At 35.9% G+C, this 22,492-nt stretch overlaps 1 protein-coding gene and 1 pseudogene across 1 annotated transcript in view; one reads left to right on the top strand and one right to left on the bottom strand.

Moving 5' to 3' along the window:
* The window catches only part of ADAMTS20 (ADAM metallopeptidase with thrombospondin type 1 motif 20), a 185,210-nt gene that overhangs the window by 135,042 nt on the left and 27,676 nt on the right, over positions 1–22,492 (top strand). Inside the window, exons 30-36 of the mRNA XM_077170618.1 lie at positions 5,259–5,432; positions 5,508–5,678; positions 16,001–16,198; positions 17,571–17,700; positions 17,870–17,964; positions 18,932–19,026; positions 19,531–19,664. Of these exons, the coding sequence (XP_077026733.1) occupies positions 5,259–5,432; positions 5,508–5,678; positions 16,001–16,198; positions 17,571–17,700; positions 17,870–17,964; positions 18,932–19,026; positions 19,531–19,664 (997 nt within the window). The remainder of the gene's footprint in view (positions 1–5,258; positions 5,433–5,507; positions 5,679–16,000; positions 16,199–17,570; positions 17,701–17,869; positions 17,965–18,931; positions 19,027–19,530; positions 19,665–22,492) is intronic.
* On the bottom strand, positions 18,052–18,510 carry LOC143689909 (small ribosomal subunit protein eS24 pseudogene; annotated as a pseudogene).

Genomic DNA, 22,492 nt, shown 5'->3' with positions numbered 1-22,492 from the left:
GTATGTTAATCATTAGCAGTTTTAAATGATTTTATATTCCATGTATTATATATTTACATATATGTTTCCACTTTTTAAAAAAATCTGACATTTACATATATTTTAAATCAGAAAAAAATGTCTTATCCTTTGAAGACCCCAACGCCCCCAACCAAGAATTCAGAACCTCTTCACCTCCACATTTTCGATTTTGTGTCTCTTACCACTCAGTCATTAAGTGCACAATGAAGGAACAATGCTTCCTTATCTTTTCTAGCTCATTCCAACATTTCTATTTTTTGCACTTTATAGTGTCTATTCACATTCTTCCTGTAAGATCTTTCTTGATTATTAATATGGCCTTTTTTGGGGTAGACTAAGGAGACTGTCATTCTGTTTCAAGATAAATTCAAATAGAAATAACTTTATCTCTGTAAGAAAAGTGTAAAAAACATGAAGGGGAAGAAAACAGCAAGGGATAGTGACTTCCTGATATTGAATGAGAGACTTCTTTATTCCTCACAACTGTAGGTTTTATTACTTTCTCTATATAGATGGGGACCCAGCATCTTAGAGAGGTTAAGTAACTTGTGCAGGTCAAAGGCTAAGAAGTGGTGGGGAGCCAGAAATTTGAACACAGGCCTATTAAAGCTTTCCACTGTATGTGCTATCCTAATTATTTCATTATTAGCTCATCTCCATTTTTTCTTACCACCTATTGCCCCTTTGACCAAGAAGGGCACATCAGCTGAACAATTGCAGCCTGTGACTGCACGACATATGGTAATGTATTCAACAGAAGTACAATTTTTAGGTTGTGCTGATTCATTGCAGGCTTATTTATGTAAAATAAAAGTCAGTTGCATGAATATTATATATATATATATGTATAGGTTTTGCATTCTACATGAAAAAAATAAGAGTTTTTGTTAACCATATATTAAATAAGATGTAGCTACTTAGATCACTAGCAACATATTAGGCTAATAGAGGTAAAATGTCCAAATTGTTGGCATTAATAGATTCTGGTTAGATACTTTGGAACAGTGCCTATTCTGGGATCCACACATAAGAGAAGTCTTGACAAATCACCAGCTCCCCAGAGAAGCACAATTAAATGTTTAATAACTGTGCTGTAGCAGTTCTGATAGGTTCTGTTGCAGATAGCAAACCACTTAATACCAGTGATTTAGATCACAAAGACACTTGTTTATGTGATAAAATCTGGAGTCACTGGTTCCAAGTATGATTCCATAGTTCCACAATGTCAGGAGTCTGGATTAGCATTTCTGTGATTCATTTGTTTCATTCCTACTGGTTACGAAGTGGCTGCCAGAGCTCCAAAGCTCATACCTTCCTATTTTCTCATATGAAAGTAGCTATATATCTGGTCTGTGCTGGTAAGGAGGGCAGATTACGGACAGTCGGTAAAAGTTTAAAGAAGAGTATTTCAGCTCCATACAAGAGACTACTCACTAACATTAGAGACTTCCCACAATGTAATGGCTGCTTTCAAGGCATGGCAGGCATAGCCAGAGTAGGGCTCTGTAAGTATGGGCTCCGTTCGCTATTGCTGTACAAGGCATTCCAGAACTGAGGAGATATTTGGAATTTGATATTCGTAGAGTCCCTTCTAACTTAAAATACTATACTACTGCTACATTTTTCTATTCACTTGAAATAAATCATAGTTGCAAATGATTGACTTCAATGAAATCAAAACCATAATTCTTAAAATGAAAATATAAATAATGCAATACCAAAGAGGACTTCATTACTTGCATTTTTAAAGAATTATTTATTGAACAGCAAAGTGGATCAGCCTTTATGAACCTATTTTTGCAAAACAATATATTCTAACATTTCTTTAACTTTACTTTAGCGATAGCTAAAATGGCTACAGTATCTGTGCATTTGCTAAAATTTTTCATTTCTCCTTCCAGTGTGAAGACTTTAAAACACCGTCTATGCAGTGTTATGGTATACTCATATATAAGTCGGATATTTGGCTGTTTTTTCCTAATGGGTTTAGTTATGTTAAATTATATTTAACTATTGTATGTCATATTAGATTACATTAGATTAAGTTATGTTAAATTATATTTAACTATATTTAGTTGGTGAATTAGTGCAGTCTAACTGATTAGTCATGCTGTATTTGTAGCTGCAGCTTCACGTTGTTTTTGCATTAATTACTTGATTAATTTTACATTAATTACAAAGGTAAAATTTGGCATGCTTATCAATATGTAGTTTTATAAAGCTGTTAAAATAAAGGGTGAGTATTTGGGGATTGAAGTTGGCGATAGCGTCTTCACTATATCTGCAACTATAGGAGAAAGAACTGGCTTTGGGCAAAAGACATGAGTTCTGCTTTGGGAATGTTGGCTTTGAGGTGCCTTTGACATGTCTAAGTGGAGCCAGGATTACTGTAAATACATGAAATTATGAATGTAAATCTCAGAATTTTTATCTAAGCTGGAGATAGATTTATAAATTATTGGTGCAGAGAAGAAAGTGCTCAGAGAGAACTTGGAGGGTGAAAAGAGAAGCATGTTGTGAACAGAAACGAGAGAAATACAAACCTTTAAAGGATGACCAGAGAAAGTGGAGTCCATTAAGGACATGGAGAAGACACATGTCTTAGCTTTCGAGGCTGCTGTGATAAATGCCACAAACTGGTTTGACTTAATAAGAATTTATTGGCTCAGGGTTTTGAGACTAGGAGAAGTCCAAAATCGAGGTGTCAGAAAGACAATGGTTTCTCCTCAAAGTCTGTAACAGTCTGGCACTGGCTACTGGCAATCCTTTGGCTTTCTTGGCTTTTGTCCCCACCTCATGTGACATGGAATGTCCTCTCCTTTCTTTTCTGGTTCCACAGACATCCTGCTTCTGGCTCCTCCGTGGCTTTCTCTCACTCTGACTTCCTATTTTTTTCTCTTTATAAAACCTCTAATAATCTGGATTTAGACCCACTCTCATTCAGTTGGGCCGCACCTTAACTAAAACACATCTTCAAGAGGCCCTATTTACAGTGGGATAATGCCCACAGGAGTGTGGGTGAAGGTTAAGACACTTCTAAATTGGGGGATGTAATTCAGTCTACCACAGAGCATTTCAAGAAGTCAGAGGAGAACACCTAGAACTAGATGAGATTTTCATTGTGGAATGTGGAATAGCTCAAAGAGAAAGAGGCCAGTGGTGTCAAAGTGGCAGTGAAATTAGCTAAGAAAAGATTTGAAAATTTTCAGTTGGATTTGGCAGTTGAGGATTGTTGGTGACATCAGGCTAAGGAAGATTTAAGTTACAAAAGTCTTCTCTGTTCATATTTTTAAATCATATCAATGTACTCTTTTCTTCTTTTATCTCTGAAAAACAAAGATTGCTTTTTTCTTCTATGTAGTATTTCATTTTATTTCCCTTTCAGGGAAGTTGCCAATAATAAAAAATAGTTGCTACCCATGGACTTAGTGGATTTTCTAAACGCTTGCTGTGATCAAAGGACCAATATACCTCATTAGTTTATTATAGAAAATTATATTTTTCTGATAGGACTTCTTCCTAAGCTGCATTTTGTGTATTAATCTTTTCCAGGATTTTTTATTTTAGGTTGGGAGGCAAGATGTTTCCCAAATATATATTTTGAAATTTTCCCTGGAAAATCTTTGCTGAAGCCTTATTTCATAGGCTAAATATTTTCACAAAAGTTTCAGATAAGCTAAAGTGCATCCAGACACTTGAGCCTACTTAATAGTGTGCACTGAAAAAATCACAAATTAAATTATTGTAGTCATACAAAGGGTTGTATGTTTTTTGTGAAAACATCAAGTAAGTTGGCAAAGTTCAACTACTTGACAAAAACTGGTCTACAGACCAAATACTCAGAAACTAAATACTTGTTACCCATTTTTCCTAAGCATAAAACAAGTGCCAATATAAGTAATGTAGGAATTTATAGATTCTTCATAGGTAATAAAATATTAAAATTCTCGTTGAAGTCAATAGTTGCTCCTTATATGAACAAGGTAGAAACCTAAATTATTAATGGCCTTCAAAGTAAAGATGCTATGACCATTTAAGAAAGGAATTAGAGTCTACCACATGAACTAAGGTCTCAGCTGTTGTGGGATTTAAATTTTTCTTTCGTGGTAAAACCAAATATGGTCAATACATATTTTCTTCTGTTGTGAAAAAGGAAAGTGGTTACTCTGGGACTCCTTCAAAACTAGAGAACTTGGTAATGAACATGATGTTTTAACCTTGTAATATCACAGTTGAGAACATTTGGTAGGTCGAAGGTCTCCAAACAATATAACTCAATGCCACCTCCAATCTCTTCTAGAATAACCAGGAGTATAAACAACAAAACTCACAAACTGAATAAATATCCCTGGACAGTCTCTATATTTTATTGATTTTGACATCGCTACTCTGCCCTAGTCAAACTCTGTTATATGATTTTGCACCTTGCTTCGGTCACCTAGCATGTAGAGCTGAAAGAGCCCGAGAGATTGCCAACTCCTTTTCCATTCCCAGGATGCAACACATGGAGAGCTCAAAGTCTGGAATCAGAAAGACCTGAACTTCAGGTTTGCTTCACCACTAGCTAGCACTGGCACCTCAGGAAAGGGACTTAACCTCTTTAAGTTTCAGTGCCCTCATATGTGGTACATCCTCTGTAGTGCTGCTGGCAGGATTAAATGCATGGGAAGGGTTCTATGGCATTTTATACATAACACAAAATCTTTGTGCAATTAAGAAAAAATGAGGCCAGAGAGGTTAAGACAAGTTTGTCTATTTTATATAACCAGCATCTCAAAAGTCTTATCCATTGACGTATAATCATGAATCAACAAATTAGCAAATCCCAACATCCCCAATAGATACAAGCTATAGTAAGTACTGCATGCCTAAAGATGGATATAACCCAGTCCTGGGAGTTACTGTTTCTTTGGGGAAAATATTGCATATGGTGTAAGAATTTGAATGATATCTAAAACTTTTATATATATTAAGCATGTTGTAGTCAGTACAGAGAGATACTGGTTGGGGTAGAGTGCCTGGAACAACATGATTAGTCTGTCACAGTCTCTGAATAGGTCTTAGGTATCATTGCGAAATAAAGAAAGCTACTTAGATATTTAGATAGAAGCTCCATGTATGATATAATAGGCTATGTTTAAAAGAAATAGGGAAATACATTATGACTCTACTTGCTGTCCTAAGAGATTTTGTATTTGTTTAAATTAATTGTTTAAATCATTTGGGCTCCTTTGCAGTGTTCTGTGACCTGTGGCTCTGGCATTCAGCAAAGGGATGTGTATTGCAGACTGAGAGGAGTTGGTCAGGTGACGGAAGAAATGTGTGATCAGTCCACCCGGCCTTATTTTCAGAGACAATGTTGGCGTCAGGACTGTGTGCAGTACCAGTGGATTGCAGGAGAGTGGCAAGATGTAAGTATTGACAGGTAAGCTTGTAAGGACACCATGTGTGAGAATGCGTTACTCATTTTGCTATTGTGTTTCTAGTGTTCATCATCATGTAAGAAAAAAGAGACGTATCGGCAAGTGACATGCATCGATGCACAAAATGTTCAAGTGAATGAAAGTTTTTGTGATCATTCAACCAGACCTCTTTCAATCAAAAAGTGCAGGAACTCTCCCTGCAAGTATATTGTGCTAACAGGAGACACATCACAGGTAAGGTAGAAAAGAGGAAACTGAGTATTTTTCTTCCTGAGCAAAATTTATTTCATTTGCAACTGGGCCTAAAATTTCAATATGGGGCACATGATGGAATGCTTATCAATCTAGGAATGCAACCACTGACACTGGGTGGCAAATAGAATAATAGTAGTGTGTGCATTAAATAGTGCAGTCCTGCAGTGCTAATGGTGCCAACTGTAAAATCACCTACCAGGGACATTTTTGCAAACTGGTTTTGCATAGTTGCCCACTTCTTAAAAACAGCTTTATTGAGGTAGATTTACATATACATATTTACAGTATACAACTTAGTAAATTTTAACATATGTATATACTTATGAAACCATTACCATATTCAAAATAGTGAGAATATCAATCACCCTTAAAAGTATCTTTGTGGCCGTTTATAATGCCTCCACCATCTCTGTCCTTTCCCCCACCATACACAGGCAACCTGATCTACTTCTGCTACTATGGGTTAGTTTGCATTTTATGGAATTTTATATAAATGGAATTATAAAGTATGTGTTCTTTTTTGTCCTGAACTCAGCATAAATATTTTGTGAGTCACTCATGTTGTGGTGTATATCAACAGTCTATTCCTTTTTATTGCTGAGTAGTATTCTATTATATGGACAGTTTCAGGTTGAGTAATCTTCTCTTCTGGAATGTCTATTCTGCCATTAATCCCCATCCAGTCTATTTTTCATCTCAAATATTATAATCTTCTTCTTGAGAAGTTTGATTTCAGTCTTTTTTATATCTTCAATGTCCCTACTTACATTTTTAAACATGTAGAATACATTTACTAATAATAATCTTAATGGCCTCCTCAGTTAATTCTGACATCTATGTCAATTCGTGGCAAGTTCTGTTTTTTTATAATTTAGTGGGTTTTCGCATATTAACCAGCTTCTGTAACCATCATTGCTATCTGATTCCAGGACATTTTATCACTTCAAAAAGCAGCACAGTACCCTTTAGCAGTCATTCCTCACTCCCCTTCTTCCATCAGCCCTGGCAATCACTCACCTACCTTTGGTCTCTATGGATTCGCCTATTCTGGACATTTCATATGAATGGAATCCTGTATGTTTGGCTTCTTTCATGTATTCAAGATTCGTCCATGCTGTTGCATGTGTCAGCACTTCATTCGTTTTTGTGGTTGAGAAGGATTCCATTATACGGATATTTCACATTTGGTCTACGTATTCATCAGTTGATGGGCATTTAGGTTGTTTCCAGTGTTTGACTATTGCGGATAATGTTACTATGAACATTTGTGCACAGGCTTTTGTGTGGGCGTATGTTTCTAATTGTTTTCAGTAGAGACCTAGGCGTGGAATTTCTGGGTCATATGGATATTTTATGTTTAATTTTTTATTTTATTATTTTTTTCCATATAAGCTATATTAGGAAATGTATTAGTCAAAATATAAATTTTGTACCAAATAAACATTTTTTGCTTTAGTCCCACACATAAGTTAAAGTTTTAAAATACGAATTTTTACCATCTATTTTCAACACTTCGCAGTATTGACATTCCTTTGTTCTTCCTCATGCAAAAACACTTTTAAATTTATACATTTAAAAATGTACATTATCATTATACACTCTAGGCATTCCTAGACCATCTCAGTCTTTATTGCCTATCTTTAATTTTTCAAGAACTGTCAAACTGTTTACTAAAGAGGTGGCACCATTTTACATTCTTACCAGCACTGTGTGAGGGCTCCACTTTCCCCATATCCTTGTCAGCACTTGTTATTGTCCACCTTTGAAAATACAGCCATATTAGTGTATGTGAAGGATATTTCATTGTGGTTTTGATTTATAAATTAATGACAAATGATGTTGATTATTATTTCAGGTGCTTTTAAGTCATTTGTATATGTTCTTTGGAGAAATGTCTACTCAAATCCTTTGTGCATTTTTTTATTGGGTGATTGTGTTCTTATTGTTGAATTGTAAGAGTCCTTTATATATTCTGGATACTAACTTGTATCAGATATGTGATTTATAAATATTTTCTACCATTTTGGGGGGTTGCCTTTTCACTCTATTAATGGTGTCCTTTTGATCATAACAGTTTGTAATTTTGGAGTCCATTTATTCATCCATGCACAAGCAGGGATTTGCTTGTGCTTTAGGTGTTATATCTAAGAAACTATTGCCCTATCCAATGTCATAAAGATTTACATGTTTTCTTCTAAGAGCTTTATAGTTTAGGCTATTACCTTTAACCTTTTGATCCATTTTGAGTTACTCTCGTTGTTTTCTTGTGTTTTGTGTGTAACCAATTGCTTCACCACAATTTGTTGAAAAACTTCTTTCCTCATTAATTTGAGACTCCTCAAAAATCACCTAATCATGAACACATGGGTTTATCTCTGGGCTGTCAACATATTCCCTTGGTCTTAGGTCTATTCTTGTGCCAGTTCCCCACTGCTTGATTATAGTAGCTTAATATTAAGTTTTGAAATTAGAAAGTGAACCAACTTTGTTTTGTATTTTTTCAAGATTGTTTTGGCTATTCTGGGTACTTTGTATTTGCATATGAATTTTAGGATTGGCTTGTCAAATTCTGCATAAAATCCAGTTAGGATTTTATTAGGAATTAGATAGATTCTGTATATCAATTTGGGTAGTATAGACAACTTAATTATATCGTCTTCCAATTCATGAACCCAGGGTGTCGTCCCATAATTTAAGACTTGTTTAATTTCTTCCAATGATATTGAACTGTACACGCTTTGTACTTCTTTTATTAATGTTTTCCTAAGAATTTTATCCTCCATGATGCTATTTTAAATAGATTTTTATCCTTTATTTAATTTTCTGATTGTTCATTGCTAGTACATAGAAATACAATTGATTTTAGTACATTGATTTTATATCCTACAACTTTTCTGATCGTGTTTACTAGCTGTAATAATGTTTTTCTTGCATGTGTGAATTCTTTAGGGTTTTCTGTATGTAAGACATCATTAAAATAGAGATATTTTTACTTCTTCCTTTGAATTTGCATGCCTTTTATTTCTTTTTCTTGCTTAATTGCCCTGGCTAGAAACTCCAGAATAATGTTAAATAAAAGTTAGCTTGGTATTTTGTTGAAAGTTTTTGCATCTATTTATAATACATATTAGTCTGTGATTTTCTTCTCTTGTGATGTCTTTGTTTGGTTTTAAAGTCAAAAAGCTATCAGCGTCATTGACTGTATTTGGAAATGTTCCATCATTTTCTGTACTATGGAAGAGTCTGTGAAAGATTGGACTTAATTTTTTTTTAACATTTGATAGAATTCACCAGTGAAGCCTGTAGTTCTTGTTTTATGTGTGTGTGTGAGAAGGGTTTTAAATACTAATTCAATCTCTTTACTTGTTATAAGCCTATTTATATTTTCTAATTCTTCTTGAGTCAGTTTCAGTAATTTATATCTTTCTAGGAATTTGCTCATTTCATCTAGATTATCTAATTTGTTGGAATACAATTATTAATGGTATTCCCTTATAAACCTTATTATTTCTGTAAAATAGGCAGTGATGTCCCCTCTTTATTTCTAATTTAATAATTTAAGTCTCCTCTCTCTCTGTCTCTCTGGTTTTGGTCAGTTTAGATAAACATTTATCTATTTTGTTGTCTTTCTAATGAATCAACTTTTGATGTTTTAAATTTTCTTTGTTGTTTTTTCATTTATTTCCACTCTAATCTTTGCCATTCTTTCCTTCTTGCTTTGGGCTTAGTTTGCTCTTCTTTTTCTAATTTCTTAAGGTGGAAGGTTATGTTATTGATTTGACATTTTTATTGTTTTAATTTAGGTATTTACAGTTATGAACGTTCTTCTCAGCACTTCTTTAGCTGTGTCGCATAAGCTTTATGTTATGTATTCATTTTCATTTATTTAAACGTATTTTCTAATTTTCCATTTGATTTCTTCTTTGACTCACTGGTTATTTAGGAGTGTGTTTAATTTCAACATATTTGTGAATTTCCCAAGTTTTCTTCTTTATTGATTTTTGCTTTTTGTCTACTATGGTTAGCAACATACTCTGTATGATTTCAGTCCTTTAAAATTTATTGAGGCTTGTTTTATGGCCTAAAATATGGTTTATACAGGAAAGTTTTCTATACGGGCTGAGAAAGAATGTGTGCTCTGCTCTTATTAGTTGGAATTTTCTATAATTTCTGTTTATTCGTTATTGAAAGTGAGGACTTAAAGTCTTCAGCTATTGTTAAATTGTTTCTACATTTCAATTCTTTAAGGTTTTGCTTCATGTATTTTGAAGCTCTGTTGTTAAGCATATATATGTTTATAATTGTCATATATTTTTGATGGATTGGCCCTTCTATCATAAAATGTCTTGCCTTGTCTCTAGTAACAATTTTTGTCTTGAAGTCTGTTTTGTCTAATAATAGTATGGCCACTCCAGCTCCTTTTGTTTTTTTTTATTTTTATTTTTTTCCAGCTCTCTTTGGGTTACAGTTTGTATGGGTCAACTTTTTCCATATTTTATTGCCAACCTATTTGTATCTGAGAATCTAAGTTGTGTCTCTTGTAGACAGCTACAAGATGGGTCATAGTTTATCCGTTCTGCCAAGTTGGGTCAAATAGTTGAACTATTCTGCCAAGCTCTACCTCCTAATTGGAGTATTTAATCATTTTACATGTAATGCAATTGCTGATAATGTAGGATCTATAGTGCCATTTTGGTATTTCTTCTCTATTTTATGTTTTTTATTTTGTCCCTTTCTTCCTCTATTACTAAATGATTATTTTCTGTTAAGTAAATATTTACTAGTGTGTCATTTTAATTCCTGTTTTTTCCTTTTCTTTAAAAAAATTTTTCTTAGTGGTTGCCATGAGGATTGCAATTCATTTCTTAACTTAAAACAGTACAGTTCAGATTAACATCCATTTGATTCAAAAAGTATACAAAAACTTTGCTCCTATATAGCTCAGTTCCCTCCATGCTCTTTGTGCTGTTTTACAAATTATGTCTTTACCTATTGTTTGCCCATCAACATAGATTTATAAGTATTGCCTTTTGCAGTTGCCCTTTAAATCAGATAGGAGAAAACAAGTGTTATAAGCCAAAATATATTTATAACTGTCTTTTATATTTACCCATGTCATTACCTTTCCTGGTGTCCCTTATTTCTTCATGTGGATTTTTAGTTACTATCTAGTGTCCTTTCAAATGATCCTGAAGGACTCCCTTTAGCATTTCTGTTAGATCAGGTTTGATAGTGACAAATTGTCTCATTTTCTTGTTGTTTATTTCAGATTGTGTTCATTTCTATTTCATTTTTGAAGATAGTTTGACTGCCTTTTTCTTTCAGCATTTTGATCTTCAACCACCGGCTTCTGGCTTCCATGGTTTCTAATGAGAAATCCGCAAATCTTATTAAGGGTCACCTGTCCCTGATGGGTCACCTCTCTTGCTATTTTCAAGTTTCTTTCTTTATGACTTTTGACAGTTTGATTATGATATGTCAAGATATAAATTTATTTGAGTTTATCCTCCTTGGAGCTCATTGAGATTCTGGAATGCACAGTTTAATGTTCTTCATCAAATTTGGGATGTTTGGGCCATTACACTATTCTTTCTGCCCCCTTTTCTCTTTTCTCTCTGCCTCTGGTATGCCCATATGTGCATGTTATTGCTCTTAATTGTGTCCCACAGGTCACTGAGGCTCTGTTTACTTTTCTTCATCTTTTTTCTTTCTGTTCCTCAAAATAGATAATCCCAATTAACCTGTCTCCAAGTTCACCAATTCTTCCTTCTGCCTAAAGGGATCTGCTGTTTAGCTATTCTAGTATAATTTTAAAATCTATTTTACTTTTCAACTCCAGAATTTCTATTTCTTTTTATGATTTCTGTTTCTTTATTGATATTCTCTCTGTGATGAGATGTTTTTCTCATACTTTTCTTTAGTTATTTACGTGTGTTTTCCTTTGGTTCTTTAAACATATTTGGCTTACTTAGAGACAGTTTCTACGGATTATTTTTCCTCTGTGAATGGGCCATACTTTCTTGTGTCTGCATGTCTCATAATTTGTTGTTAAAAGGAAGACATTTAAAATAATATAACATAGCAACTCTGGAAATCAGATTTTCCCTTCTCCCTTCCTGCTCTTCTGAATAGTTCTATAAAATTCTGTATTCTTTATCATGTGCAATCACTGAAGTCTCTTCTCAATTAATTTAGAAGTCAGATAATTACTGAACAGTGATTTCCTTGAGCATCTGGAGCCAGCCTTTGCTGAGGGGCACTTTACCCATGTTTGACCCCACATTAAATAGTTAGCCAGCAGTTAAGAATTTAGTCTTAACTCTTGCTTGTGGAGAACCTCAAGCCAGAAGTGAGATTGTGTTTTCAGGTCTTTCCTGATATCATTGGAGCTTTTCAGAGCCCCAGTGGGTAGCTTATCCCCAGCTTTGCCTTTTAAGTTTTTGGCTTGCCCATTGTTTGCCCCAAATATTATCCACTGCCTCAGCACAAAGTTAAACAATTGCTTCTAATTGTATTCAACAAATGCCCCCAGACAAAAGGCTTTTTTCTTTCTTTCTTTTTTTTGCACGGGCAGGCACCTGGACTCAAACCCTGGTCTCTGGCATGGCAGGTGAGAACTCTGCCACTGAGCCACCCTTACCTGCCCACAAAAGGCTTATTTTGCCCTGGATCAGCTCAAAGTCAGGTCAAATAAAGACAGCCTTGCAACTAAGATCTTCCCATGACCCACAAGGTGTATCAAATAATAGCAAGTCTCTGAGAACGAGGTATTTGAATGTGTCAATTCTGTCCTTCTGGTGGTTTCCTGGCTGCTGATTTTCACTGTGATTTGGGGGCTAATAATTTTCAAGGCTACCACAGAGCTGAGGGTGGAGACAGGAAGAAGAGCAGGGCAAGTTAAAATGCCATAAAGCTTACTGTTCTTCCTGAGATTTAGCTTTGTTTCTTAAATAGATGTGCAAGTCTTTGGTTAATGGCCACAGTTCTGAGAAAGTTCCTTCTGAAATTATTACTAGTTTTCTAATTGCTTTTATGGAAATAAGAATTTTCAGAAGTCCTTACATTGCCATTTCACTGATGTCATCCTTCTGAATCTGTTTTGATGGGTGGATTTTTCTCCTCTATTAGAGTTTGTGGTTTTCTGTTTCTTTGCATAGCCAATTAATTTTTTATGCATGCCAAAAATTGTGAATTTTACCTTTTTGGTTAAAATTGGTTAAAAATTTTGATTAAAAAAGGAGATTTTTTCAAACTCCTATCCATTTATTTTGAGCTTTGATCTGGGACTTAGCTATGTTATTTGAAAGCTGTTAATCCTGTCTTGTCTTTCTTTTAAGATGTGTTAGTTGGGACCCGTGTATCTTCTATTCTAGGGTTAATTATTCTGCACAACTGTAACAAGACCCTTGTGAGTATTCTACCCAATGCTTCATGTATTTCTAAGTTTTCCAGTATGGCTAGAGGGAATGGGCACTATAATTAGCCCTCTGTGAGTACCAGACACAGTAACATCTCTCTTTGGGGTGGTTCTTTTGCCAGCCTTATATGGTTTCTTCACAGATATGCACTGGTCAGAACTCTGCTGAATTCTACATAGGACAGGAAACCTTCCACATTTCACTAAAGTCCCTGTGTTGCAATCTCTTCTTTGGTGCTCTGTCCACATTTGGTCTCCTGAGACTTTTAGCTCTGACTCCTCTGCTCAAGGAATCTGTGGGCGCCCCTTGGGTTCCCTTTCCTTGTGCCAAGACCTGCAAATTATCTCAAGGCAGTAAACTGGGACAATTATGTGGCCAGTTTGTTTATTTTCCATGTCTCAGTGATCACTACCTTTCATTGCCTGATATCTAATATCTTAAAAGTCGGGAGGGGCCAAGATGGTGGCTTAGTAATGTGCGCGTTTTAGTTCGTCCTCCAGAACAACTACTAAATAACGAGAAACAGTACAGAACAGCTCCTGGAGTCACGATAGTGACCAAACACACAGCGTACCGCAGTCTGGACCAGCTGGACTGGCTGCGAGTCTCCAGAACAATGAGTTCCCCGAGCCCCGCGCAGTTCCCCAAGCCGCGGCGGCCGGCGCCCCTCCCCCACAGGTGGCTTCCCTGAGGGAAAGAAAAGAGACTCTAACAGTAGCAGGGACTGAGTCCAACCAAACACCAATTGTGGCATTAATAAACAAATTCTGACTACTAAAAATAGGCCCCCAGCTCAGGCGAAACTGGTCAAGGCGGAGGTCGCCTATTGGGCTAACTGAAAAAGAGGAAAGGGGATGAAACAGGTTTTTGTGGCTGTTTCTATGGAGGCTTGGCTGCCTCTGGATTCAGCGGCGGTATTACACAGGCTGCAACTGCCCCAGGCATACGCAGAAACAGGCTGCTTTCAGGGCTGTCTCCCGCCTGAGCCTTCCCCAGGGGAGGGGTGAAACACAACTCAGGTGGAATCCCTCTCTCAAGGAATTCAGACCCCAGGGCTTGGCAATTTGAAGCCATTAAAACCAGCCTACAACCTTTCCTCTGTCTCCACCATGCCCCTAGCAGGGAGAGCCTGCCAAAGTTAAAGGAGCCACAACATCTTTTGCTGGTGGGGCCCGCAGACAGACAAGCGCCACATACTGGGCAGGATAAGAAAAACAGAGCCCAGAGACTTCACAGGAAAGTCTTTCAACCTACTGGGTCTCACCTTCAGGGAAAACTGATGCAGGTGACTCCTTCCCCCCGAAAGGAGGCCAGTTTAGTCGGGGAAAACCCGGCTGGAGTCTGTAATACCTATGTAGACCCTCCTAAAGGTGGGGAGGGAAAAGGCACCTTACAAGCAGGACAAGAAACAAGAAAACAAGGACTGAAAAATTACCCTCTGTTAAACAAAACTTAAGCTAGAGGCCCAGAAAAAGCTGAACTGAAGGTCAAAGAACAGATAGACAACAAACTCATCTAGCAAGAAAACCCTAGGTAAGAAAAGTGAAAGCAATCTCCAGAATAAAATTAAGGTAATTAAATGTCCAGACGCCAGCAAAAAATAACAAATCACATCAGGAAAATTGAAGATATGGCCCAGTCAAAGGAACAAACCAATAGTTCAAATGAGATACAGGAGCTGAAACAACTAATTCTGAATATACGAACAGAAATGGAAAACCTCATCAAAAACCAAATCAATGAATTGAGGGAGGACATGAAGAAGGCAAGGAATGAACAAAAAGAAGAAATGGAAAGTCTGATAAAACAAATCACAGAATTTATGGGAATGAAAGATACAGTAGAAGAGATTAAAAAAACAATGGAAACCTACAATGGTAGATTTCAAGAGACAGAGGTTAGGATTAGTGAACTGGAGGATGGAACATCTGAAATCCAAAAAGAAAAAGAAACTATAGGGAAAAGAATGCAAAAATATGAGCAGGGGCTCAGGGAATTGCATGATAATATGAAGCGCACAAACATACGTGTTGTGGTTGTCCCAGAAGGAGAAGAGAAGGGAAAAGGAGGAGAAAAACTAATGGAAGAAATTATCACTGAAAATTTCCCAACTCTTATGAAAGATCTAAAATTACAGATCCAAGAAGTGCAACGCACCCCAAAGAGAATAGATCCAAATAGACGTTCTCCAAGACACTTACTAGTCAGAATATCAGAGATCAAAGAGAAAGAGAGGATCTTCAAAGCAGCAAGAGAAAAGCAATCCATCATATACAAGGGAAACCTAATATCTTAAAAGTCACTGTTTCATATATTTTGTCCAGTTGTTTTGGTTGTTTCATATGGAAAGGTAAATCTATTTTTTGTTATTACATTTTTGCTAGAGAGGCAGAAGTCTGTTTACCTATATTTGTCTTGGGAGTTTTTATCTAAATCATTTACCTATTTTATTTAGATGGTGTTACAGGTCACACTATATGTATTAAAATAAATATATTCAAAATCATACATTATTACTAGTAAATTGTCTTATAAATATCCTTCATTTCAGGTATGAACCTCTAATATGTTTCATTTCTCCAAAGCTGTAGCTTTCAAGAGATAAAGTTCCATTCAATTAAGGTGTTCTTGGTGATATAATGGAAAAAAACGTAGGCTCCACAGATAGAGAACCTGGACTGAGTGAGTCTTTGTCCTTCCATTGATTAGTGCACTTCTGTGAAAGTTGCCTGATGCTTCTGGACCTTTGTTTACTCATTTGTAAAATGAGACTAATAAATGAAATTTTTGGTATGATGTAATATATATTAAGCACCTGGCATATATTAGGCTCTCGCTAAATTTAAGGGCGTCTTTGCCTCTCCTTGTGATTGTGTTTTTCAGTGTTCAGGAAACTGTGGATTTAGTTACCAACAAAGGATTACATATTGTATTGGAATACGATCTAAGAAAAATAAGCTCCATGAAATTTGGCCAATTGCCTATCGAGAGTGTCCTGTGCTGCCTTCCCCTCAGGTTTACAAATGCAATTTTAAGAGCTGTTTGTATGTGGCCACTTGGAAAGTTGGAAAATGGGGCAAGGTCAGTGTTTAATTATGAATTTAAAACTTTCTGAATGAGATTTCCTAGGGTGTGGTTTGCCTGGCAGTCTACAGGTCTAAGAAGTTCCTCAGAACTGTCTAAAAACCATTTTATCAGTTATTTCTATAAATTTCTTATTTCCCTTCCTATGCTTGCTATACCTGCTTGTAAACAGACACCATAACTAATATTTATTTCTATTCATCAGAGAGCTAATGGCTTGTACTTTGAATACTTAAGAAATATTTATTTGCTAATTAATAAGTAATTAAACCTAATATATGAATTATAAAAGTTATTTGCACTACATTCCATTACAAATGTACTTGATGGAAGGCAAGTAAATATTGCCCTGCAATTTTAATATATAAATGAGGACAAACTCTCAGTTGTATTAATAACCATCATTAATGTTTATTAAGCATTTGCAATGTACTGTTGATATAACTGCATAAAGTAAATTAGAGGAAACCATTTCTGAGAAATAATAGATTCAGGCTCGTCCCTAGGATTTGTCCCACCTGTGATTGTCCAGCCTCTAGCATCTGTATTACCTCTAGCGACTATCAAAAGTCACTTAGTTTCACATAGACCTAGTCTTTTTTCTTAATTTATTTTTAATTAATTTTTTAATTAAAAAATATATAACTACAAACAAACACAAGCCTTCTTAACTTATGATCATTCCGTTCTACATATATGATCAGTAATTCACAATATCACATAGTTGCATATTCATCATCATGATCATTTCTTAGAACATTTGCATCAATTCAGAAAAAGCAATAAAAAGACAACAGGAAAAAATTCATACATACCACACCCCTTAACCCTCCCTTTCATTGATCACTAGCATTTCAATCTAAATTTATTTTAACATTCATTCCCTCTATTATTTATTTTTATTCGGTATGTTTTACTCTTCTGTTGATAAGGTAGGTAAAAGAAGCATCAGACACAAGGTTTTCACAATCACACAGTCACATTGTGAAAGCTATATCGTTATACAATCACCTTCAAGAAACATGGCTACTGGAACACAGCTCTACATTTTCAGGCAGTTCCCTCCAGCCTCTCCATTTCATCTTGACTAACAAGGTTGTATCTATTTAATGCGTAAGAATAACCTCCAGGATAACCTCTCGACTCTGTTTGGAATCTCTCGGCCATTGACACTTTATTTTGTCTCATTTCACTCTTCCCCCTTTTGGTAGAGAAGGTTTTCTCAATCTCTTGATGCCGAATCTCAGCTCATTCTAGGGTTTCTTTCCCATGTGGCCAGGAAGTGGACCTAGTTTTTGAGAGGACAAGGCACTGATGTACTAGCCTTATCATACTATATCTTTTACCTTCAAATTTTCTGTGTTCACAGTGCTCAGTGACTTGTGGAGTTGGGGTAATGGAGAGAAGAGTGCAATGTATGGCTGAAAATGGCTGGTCCAGTGACTTATGTTTAAAGCATTTAAAACCAGATGCTCAAAAGACATGTTATGCCAATGATTGTAAGTAACAGACTTCAAAAATCTACCTTGTACCTAAGTGCTCCTAAGGAGTTTTAATTAAAATTTGAAATGATATTCGTATGCTCCATAAATAGTCATATTATGGTTAAGTTCATTTTGTGTCTGTGAATTGTTGGTGCTGATAAGCTGTATTTACTTGTCCCTAAAGGTAAAACATTTACGAGCTGCAAAGAAATTCAAGTGAAAAACCACATTAAGAAGGATGGTGACTATTACCTTAACATTAAGGGAAGAATAATAAAGGTATAAAAAACAGCTCCTATTTGATTTTTTTTTTCAAAGTTTTTAGTTTTATTAATCCTCTGGTGAAATATCTGCACAATCACGGATCAAGTCACTGAACTCTTTACTCTTTCTGTTATCCAATCTCCAGCTCACTTTTTGCCAGCACCAACATTGGCCTTTGCAGTACCCCTGACCTTCTTCATTCTATTCTTGCGTTCCTTTCGCTGTTTTCTTGAGGTCTTTTTCTTCTCATATAGGCCATGTCTTGCAAGTCTGTGTTTGGGTTCATTTTTCTTTGCATAATCCAAGGAATCATAAATCATGCCAAAGCCAGTCGTCTTGCCACCACCAAAATGGGTTCTGAATCCAAATACAAAGATGACATCTGGTGTAGTCTTGTACATTTTGGCTAGTTTTTCCCGAATTTCTGTCTTAGGTACCGTTGCCTTTCCAGGATGAAGGACATCAATGACCATTTGTTTCCTCTGAAGTAGTCGGTTGGTCATGAACTTCCTGGTCCGGATAGTTACCGTGTCATTCATGATGGCGGGTGATCCTCAGGCAGCCAGCTGATTTTTTAACATGTATTATTCATGCTTTGTGTTATATGTGGATTACCACAATACAAGCATGGTTTTTTAACATGTATTATTCATGCTTGTATTGTGGTAATCCATATATAACACAAAGTTTTCCATTTTAACTATTTTTAAGTGGTATTAATAACATTCACAGTGTTATGCTACCACCACCGCCATCCATTACTATAACTTTTTTCATGACTGCAAGTAGAAACGCTGAACCTATTATGCAAAAACTCCACATTCCTCCCTCCCCCCAGTCCCTGGGTAACCTTGAATCTACTTTCTGTCTATGAATTTGCTTATTCTAGAGATTACCTATAAGTGGAATCATACAAGATTTCTCCTTTTGTTAGATCATTGACTTGCAGAAGATTTTCTAGATGTTTGCATTTTTCCTTTAGATTCATTGTGCAGGTATGCACTTGGAGAACCCCAAGGAATATCTATCACTGGCCAAAGGTGAAGAAGACAACTTTTCTGAAGTGTATGGCTTTAGGTACAAATTGTGTTTTGGTCTTTCTGTGCATTCTTATTATCCTTCAAGGACTGAGAAATTCTAGCTTGTAGTGTTCACATGTGGGACAAGTAATTTAGGACAGATGGAAAATATTATGGCTTAAGTCGGATATTGTCCAAACCTATTCAGTAGTAAAGACTTGTGTGTTAACATGTGTGCACAGAGAAACTGACTAATGGTATCTGAATAAGAATACTGTGAGTGAGCAGTGGGACATCAGGGAGAGGAAGAGTTTAAGATCTATGTGTCAAGTTAAAATTTAGGAGAAGTATGGCTAAATTATTTTTCTACAAACTAACATTGAATTTATGGTTGAACATTTTATATGCTAACCTTGAGTGATTTTTACTACTTTCTTAAATTGATGCTAAAATGTTAAAAAGCAGAAGTGTGTCTTTTATTTTGCTGCTTCCAAAGTTTGTCATTTATATACATTATAACCTATTGATTGTGCCTAATACTAACAATATCCTAATATTACAGACTACAAAATCCATATGAATGTCCTTTCAATGGAAGTAGAAGGCAAGACTGTGAATGCACAAATGACTACTTGGCTGCTGGATACACTGTTTACAGCAAAATAAGAATTGATCTCACATCTATGCAAATTAAAAGTAAGTTCTGCATCTCAACTTGTAAAATAAAAATCCTCCATTTGTTAATGAAAACATCACAAAGTGCTGGTGCTTATGATATTCAGGCATAGAGAATACCTAGCATTTTGCAATAATTGTTTTAAATATGTTTTTTTAAAAGTCCTTCACCATTTATTTGCTATGCAATGACATGCATCATGGGGACCCTTCATAAAAAAACATAATGGTAATGACAATGATAACATGGTGCCCTTCCAAAATAAAATCTTAAAATGTCCCAACTACATTAAGGATAAATTAACATCTCCAACATAACATTGCATAAATTTGGGTGTGGATTTTAAAGTAAAAATTGACATTAATTTCAAACTATATTTTACCAAGTATTTTCTCATACATTATCTCATTTGATCTCTCTAACAGCCCTGTGTTAGATGTTGCATTACAACATCACAGGTAATGAACTCAGTTGCATATATAATTGTCCCAATTCATATAATTGGTAACCGACATTGTGGGAACATATAGTCTCACTCATAGAACCAGATTATGAACTATGCTCCCTTTCTGAGAAACTATTTATAATACAGCTAAGTCAAAAGATATTTATGGAACCCAATATACACTAAGAATGTGTAGCCTGCCATCCAGAAGTTTAAATGTCTACATGAAAAGGCAAAGCTTATTTTAGAAGCAGAGGTCACTATTGCCGGTGAATCCTCAATGCCTACCACAGTGCCTGAGCAATAAAAGAAATGAACAAATATTTGAGAGAGTGAATGCAGAAATGCATAATGTATAAATCACCTTCACCCAATAGTGAACAATTATTAGTAGTAAAAATGACTACCATTTACTGAAAATCCCCCATTTATTACAATGGGGAAGTAATATTTTGCTATTTTTAAGAGCACAAACTCTGGAGTCAGACTGTATGTGTGTAAATTCTTTTGCCTCCATTTATCAGTTATGTGACCTTGGGCATATCTCTTTAAGGTTAGGTTGCCTCATCTGTAAAATGAGAAGTTGCTGCTTAGTTTTTTGTTTTCCTTTTCTTTCTTTTTTTTAACTTTTTTTTTATTGTGTAATATAACAGATATACAAAGCAAAGAAAGAAAAAACAATAGTTTTCAAAGCACTCTTCACAAGTAGTTACAGGACAGATCCCAGAGTGTGTCATGGATTACCATACCATCCTCTCAAATTTTTCCTTCTAGCTGCTCCAGAACATAGGAGGATAGAAGGAATAAATACGTATTTTTTATTATCACAATCAACTTTTTTTGTGTGAAAAATAACATATATACAAAGAGTAATAGATTTCAAAGCACAGCCCTGCAATTAGTTGTAGAACATATTTCAGAGTTTTTGCAATTTTAGGTTTTTACTTCTAGCTGCTCTAAGATACTGGAGACTAAAAGAAATATCAATTTGATGATCCAGCAATCATATTTGTTTGTTAAACCCTATCTTCTCTGTATAACTCCACCATCACATTTGATCTTTCTATCCTACACTTTAGGGGTATTTGGGCTACACCCATTCTAACTTTTTCATGTTGGAAGGAGCCGTCAATAATATTGACATGGAACTAACTGATGTTCTGAAGAGGCTGGGCCCTCTAGGTTTCAGGATGTATCTGGTCCAGGGACCCATCTGGAGGTTGTAGGTTTCTGGAAAGTTACCCTAATGCATGGACTTTTGTAGAATCTTACATATTGATAAGATTCTACAAAATCTTATTTTCCAGGATTCCCAGGTATTGACTGGAATGGTTTTGGTTGGGGGTTGGCAGCAATGCTCAACTGAAGCTTGTCGTAAGAGTGACCTCCAGAGTATCCTCTCAACTCCATTTGGACTCTCTCGGCCACTGGTACTTTATTAGTTACACTTCTTTCCCCTTTTGGTTAGGATGGAATTGTTGGACTCATCCTTGGGAGTCATCTCCCACACCACCAGGGAGACTTTCACTCCTGGATATCCTATCACACATAGTGGGGAGGGCAATGATTTCACTTGCAGAGCTGGGCTTAGAGAGACTGAGGCCACATCTGAGCAACAAAAGAGGTCCTCCAGAAGTAACCCTTAGGCATACCTATAGGTAGGCTAAGCTTCTCCACTACCTACATAAGCTTCACAAGAGTAAGGCTCATGATCAAGGGCTTGGCCTGTTGATTTGGGTGTCCCTATTGTTTGACACAGAATAAGGGGTTTCTCTGGTGGTAAAGTTCAATCATTCCATATTTTTCTCCCATCCCTCAAGGGACTTTGCCAACACTCATTGATTATCTGCTCAATATATTCTAGGATGTATCCATGCATTGCACTAAGCTATGCAGGATTGAGGGCCCTCATTCTTATTCTGTGCTCCCTGTGTTTCAATTGTTCAAATGAGATATCCAGACAGTTTGAGTCAGATCATGTGCTACAGAGAATTTAGGTTCCGGACAGAATAAACCTTTCTGTCTTTCATCTCAAAGGGTAGGTGTGTTTCCAAAATACAGACAATGTCTTCCTTACCCCTGCAAGATAATTTATCTAATAAACATCTTAAAGCCAACATATCCAAAACTGAACTTCCAATATATTCTACCAAACTTGCTCCTTATACCCCCAGTTTTCACCATCTCAGTAAATGCAACTCTCTTCTAGTTAGCTAGCTAAAACCTAGTTTCACTCTTAACTCCTTCCCTTCTCTCACACTCATATGTAATCCATCCTAAAATTCTATTAGGTCAATTTGCAAAATACATACTGAATTTCATGGTTTCTCACTGCTTAATTTGCTACTATTTTTATCCAAGTCCACATTAATTTTCATTTGGATTATTACACCTACCAACCAG

The sequence above is a fragment of the Tamandua tetradactyla genome, chromosome 7, assembly GCF_023851605.1.
Source record: "Tamandua tetradactyla isolate mTamTet1 chromosome 7, mTamTet1.pri, whole genome shotgun sequence".
NCBI lineage: Eukaryota > Metazoa > Chordata > Mammalia > Pilosa > Myrmecophagidae > Tamandua > Tamandua tetradactyla.
This window is presented reverse-complemented; position numbering and strand designations above follow the sequence as displayed.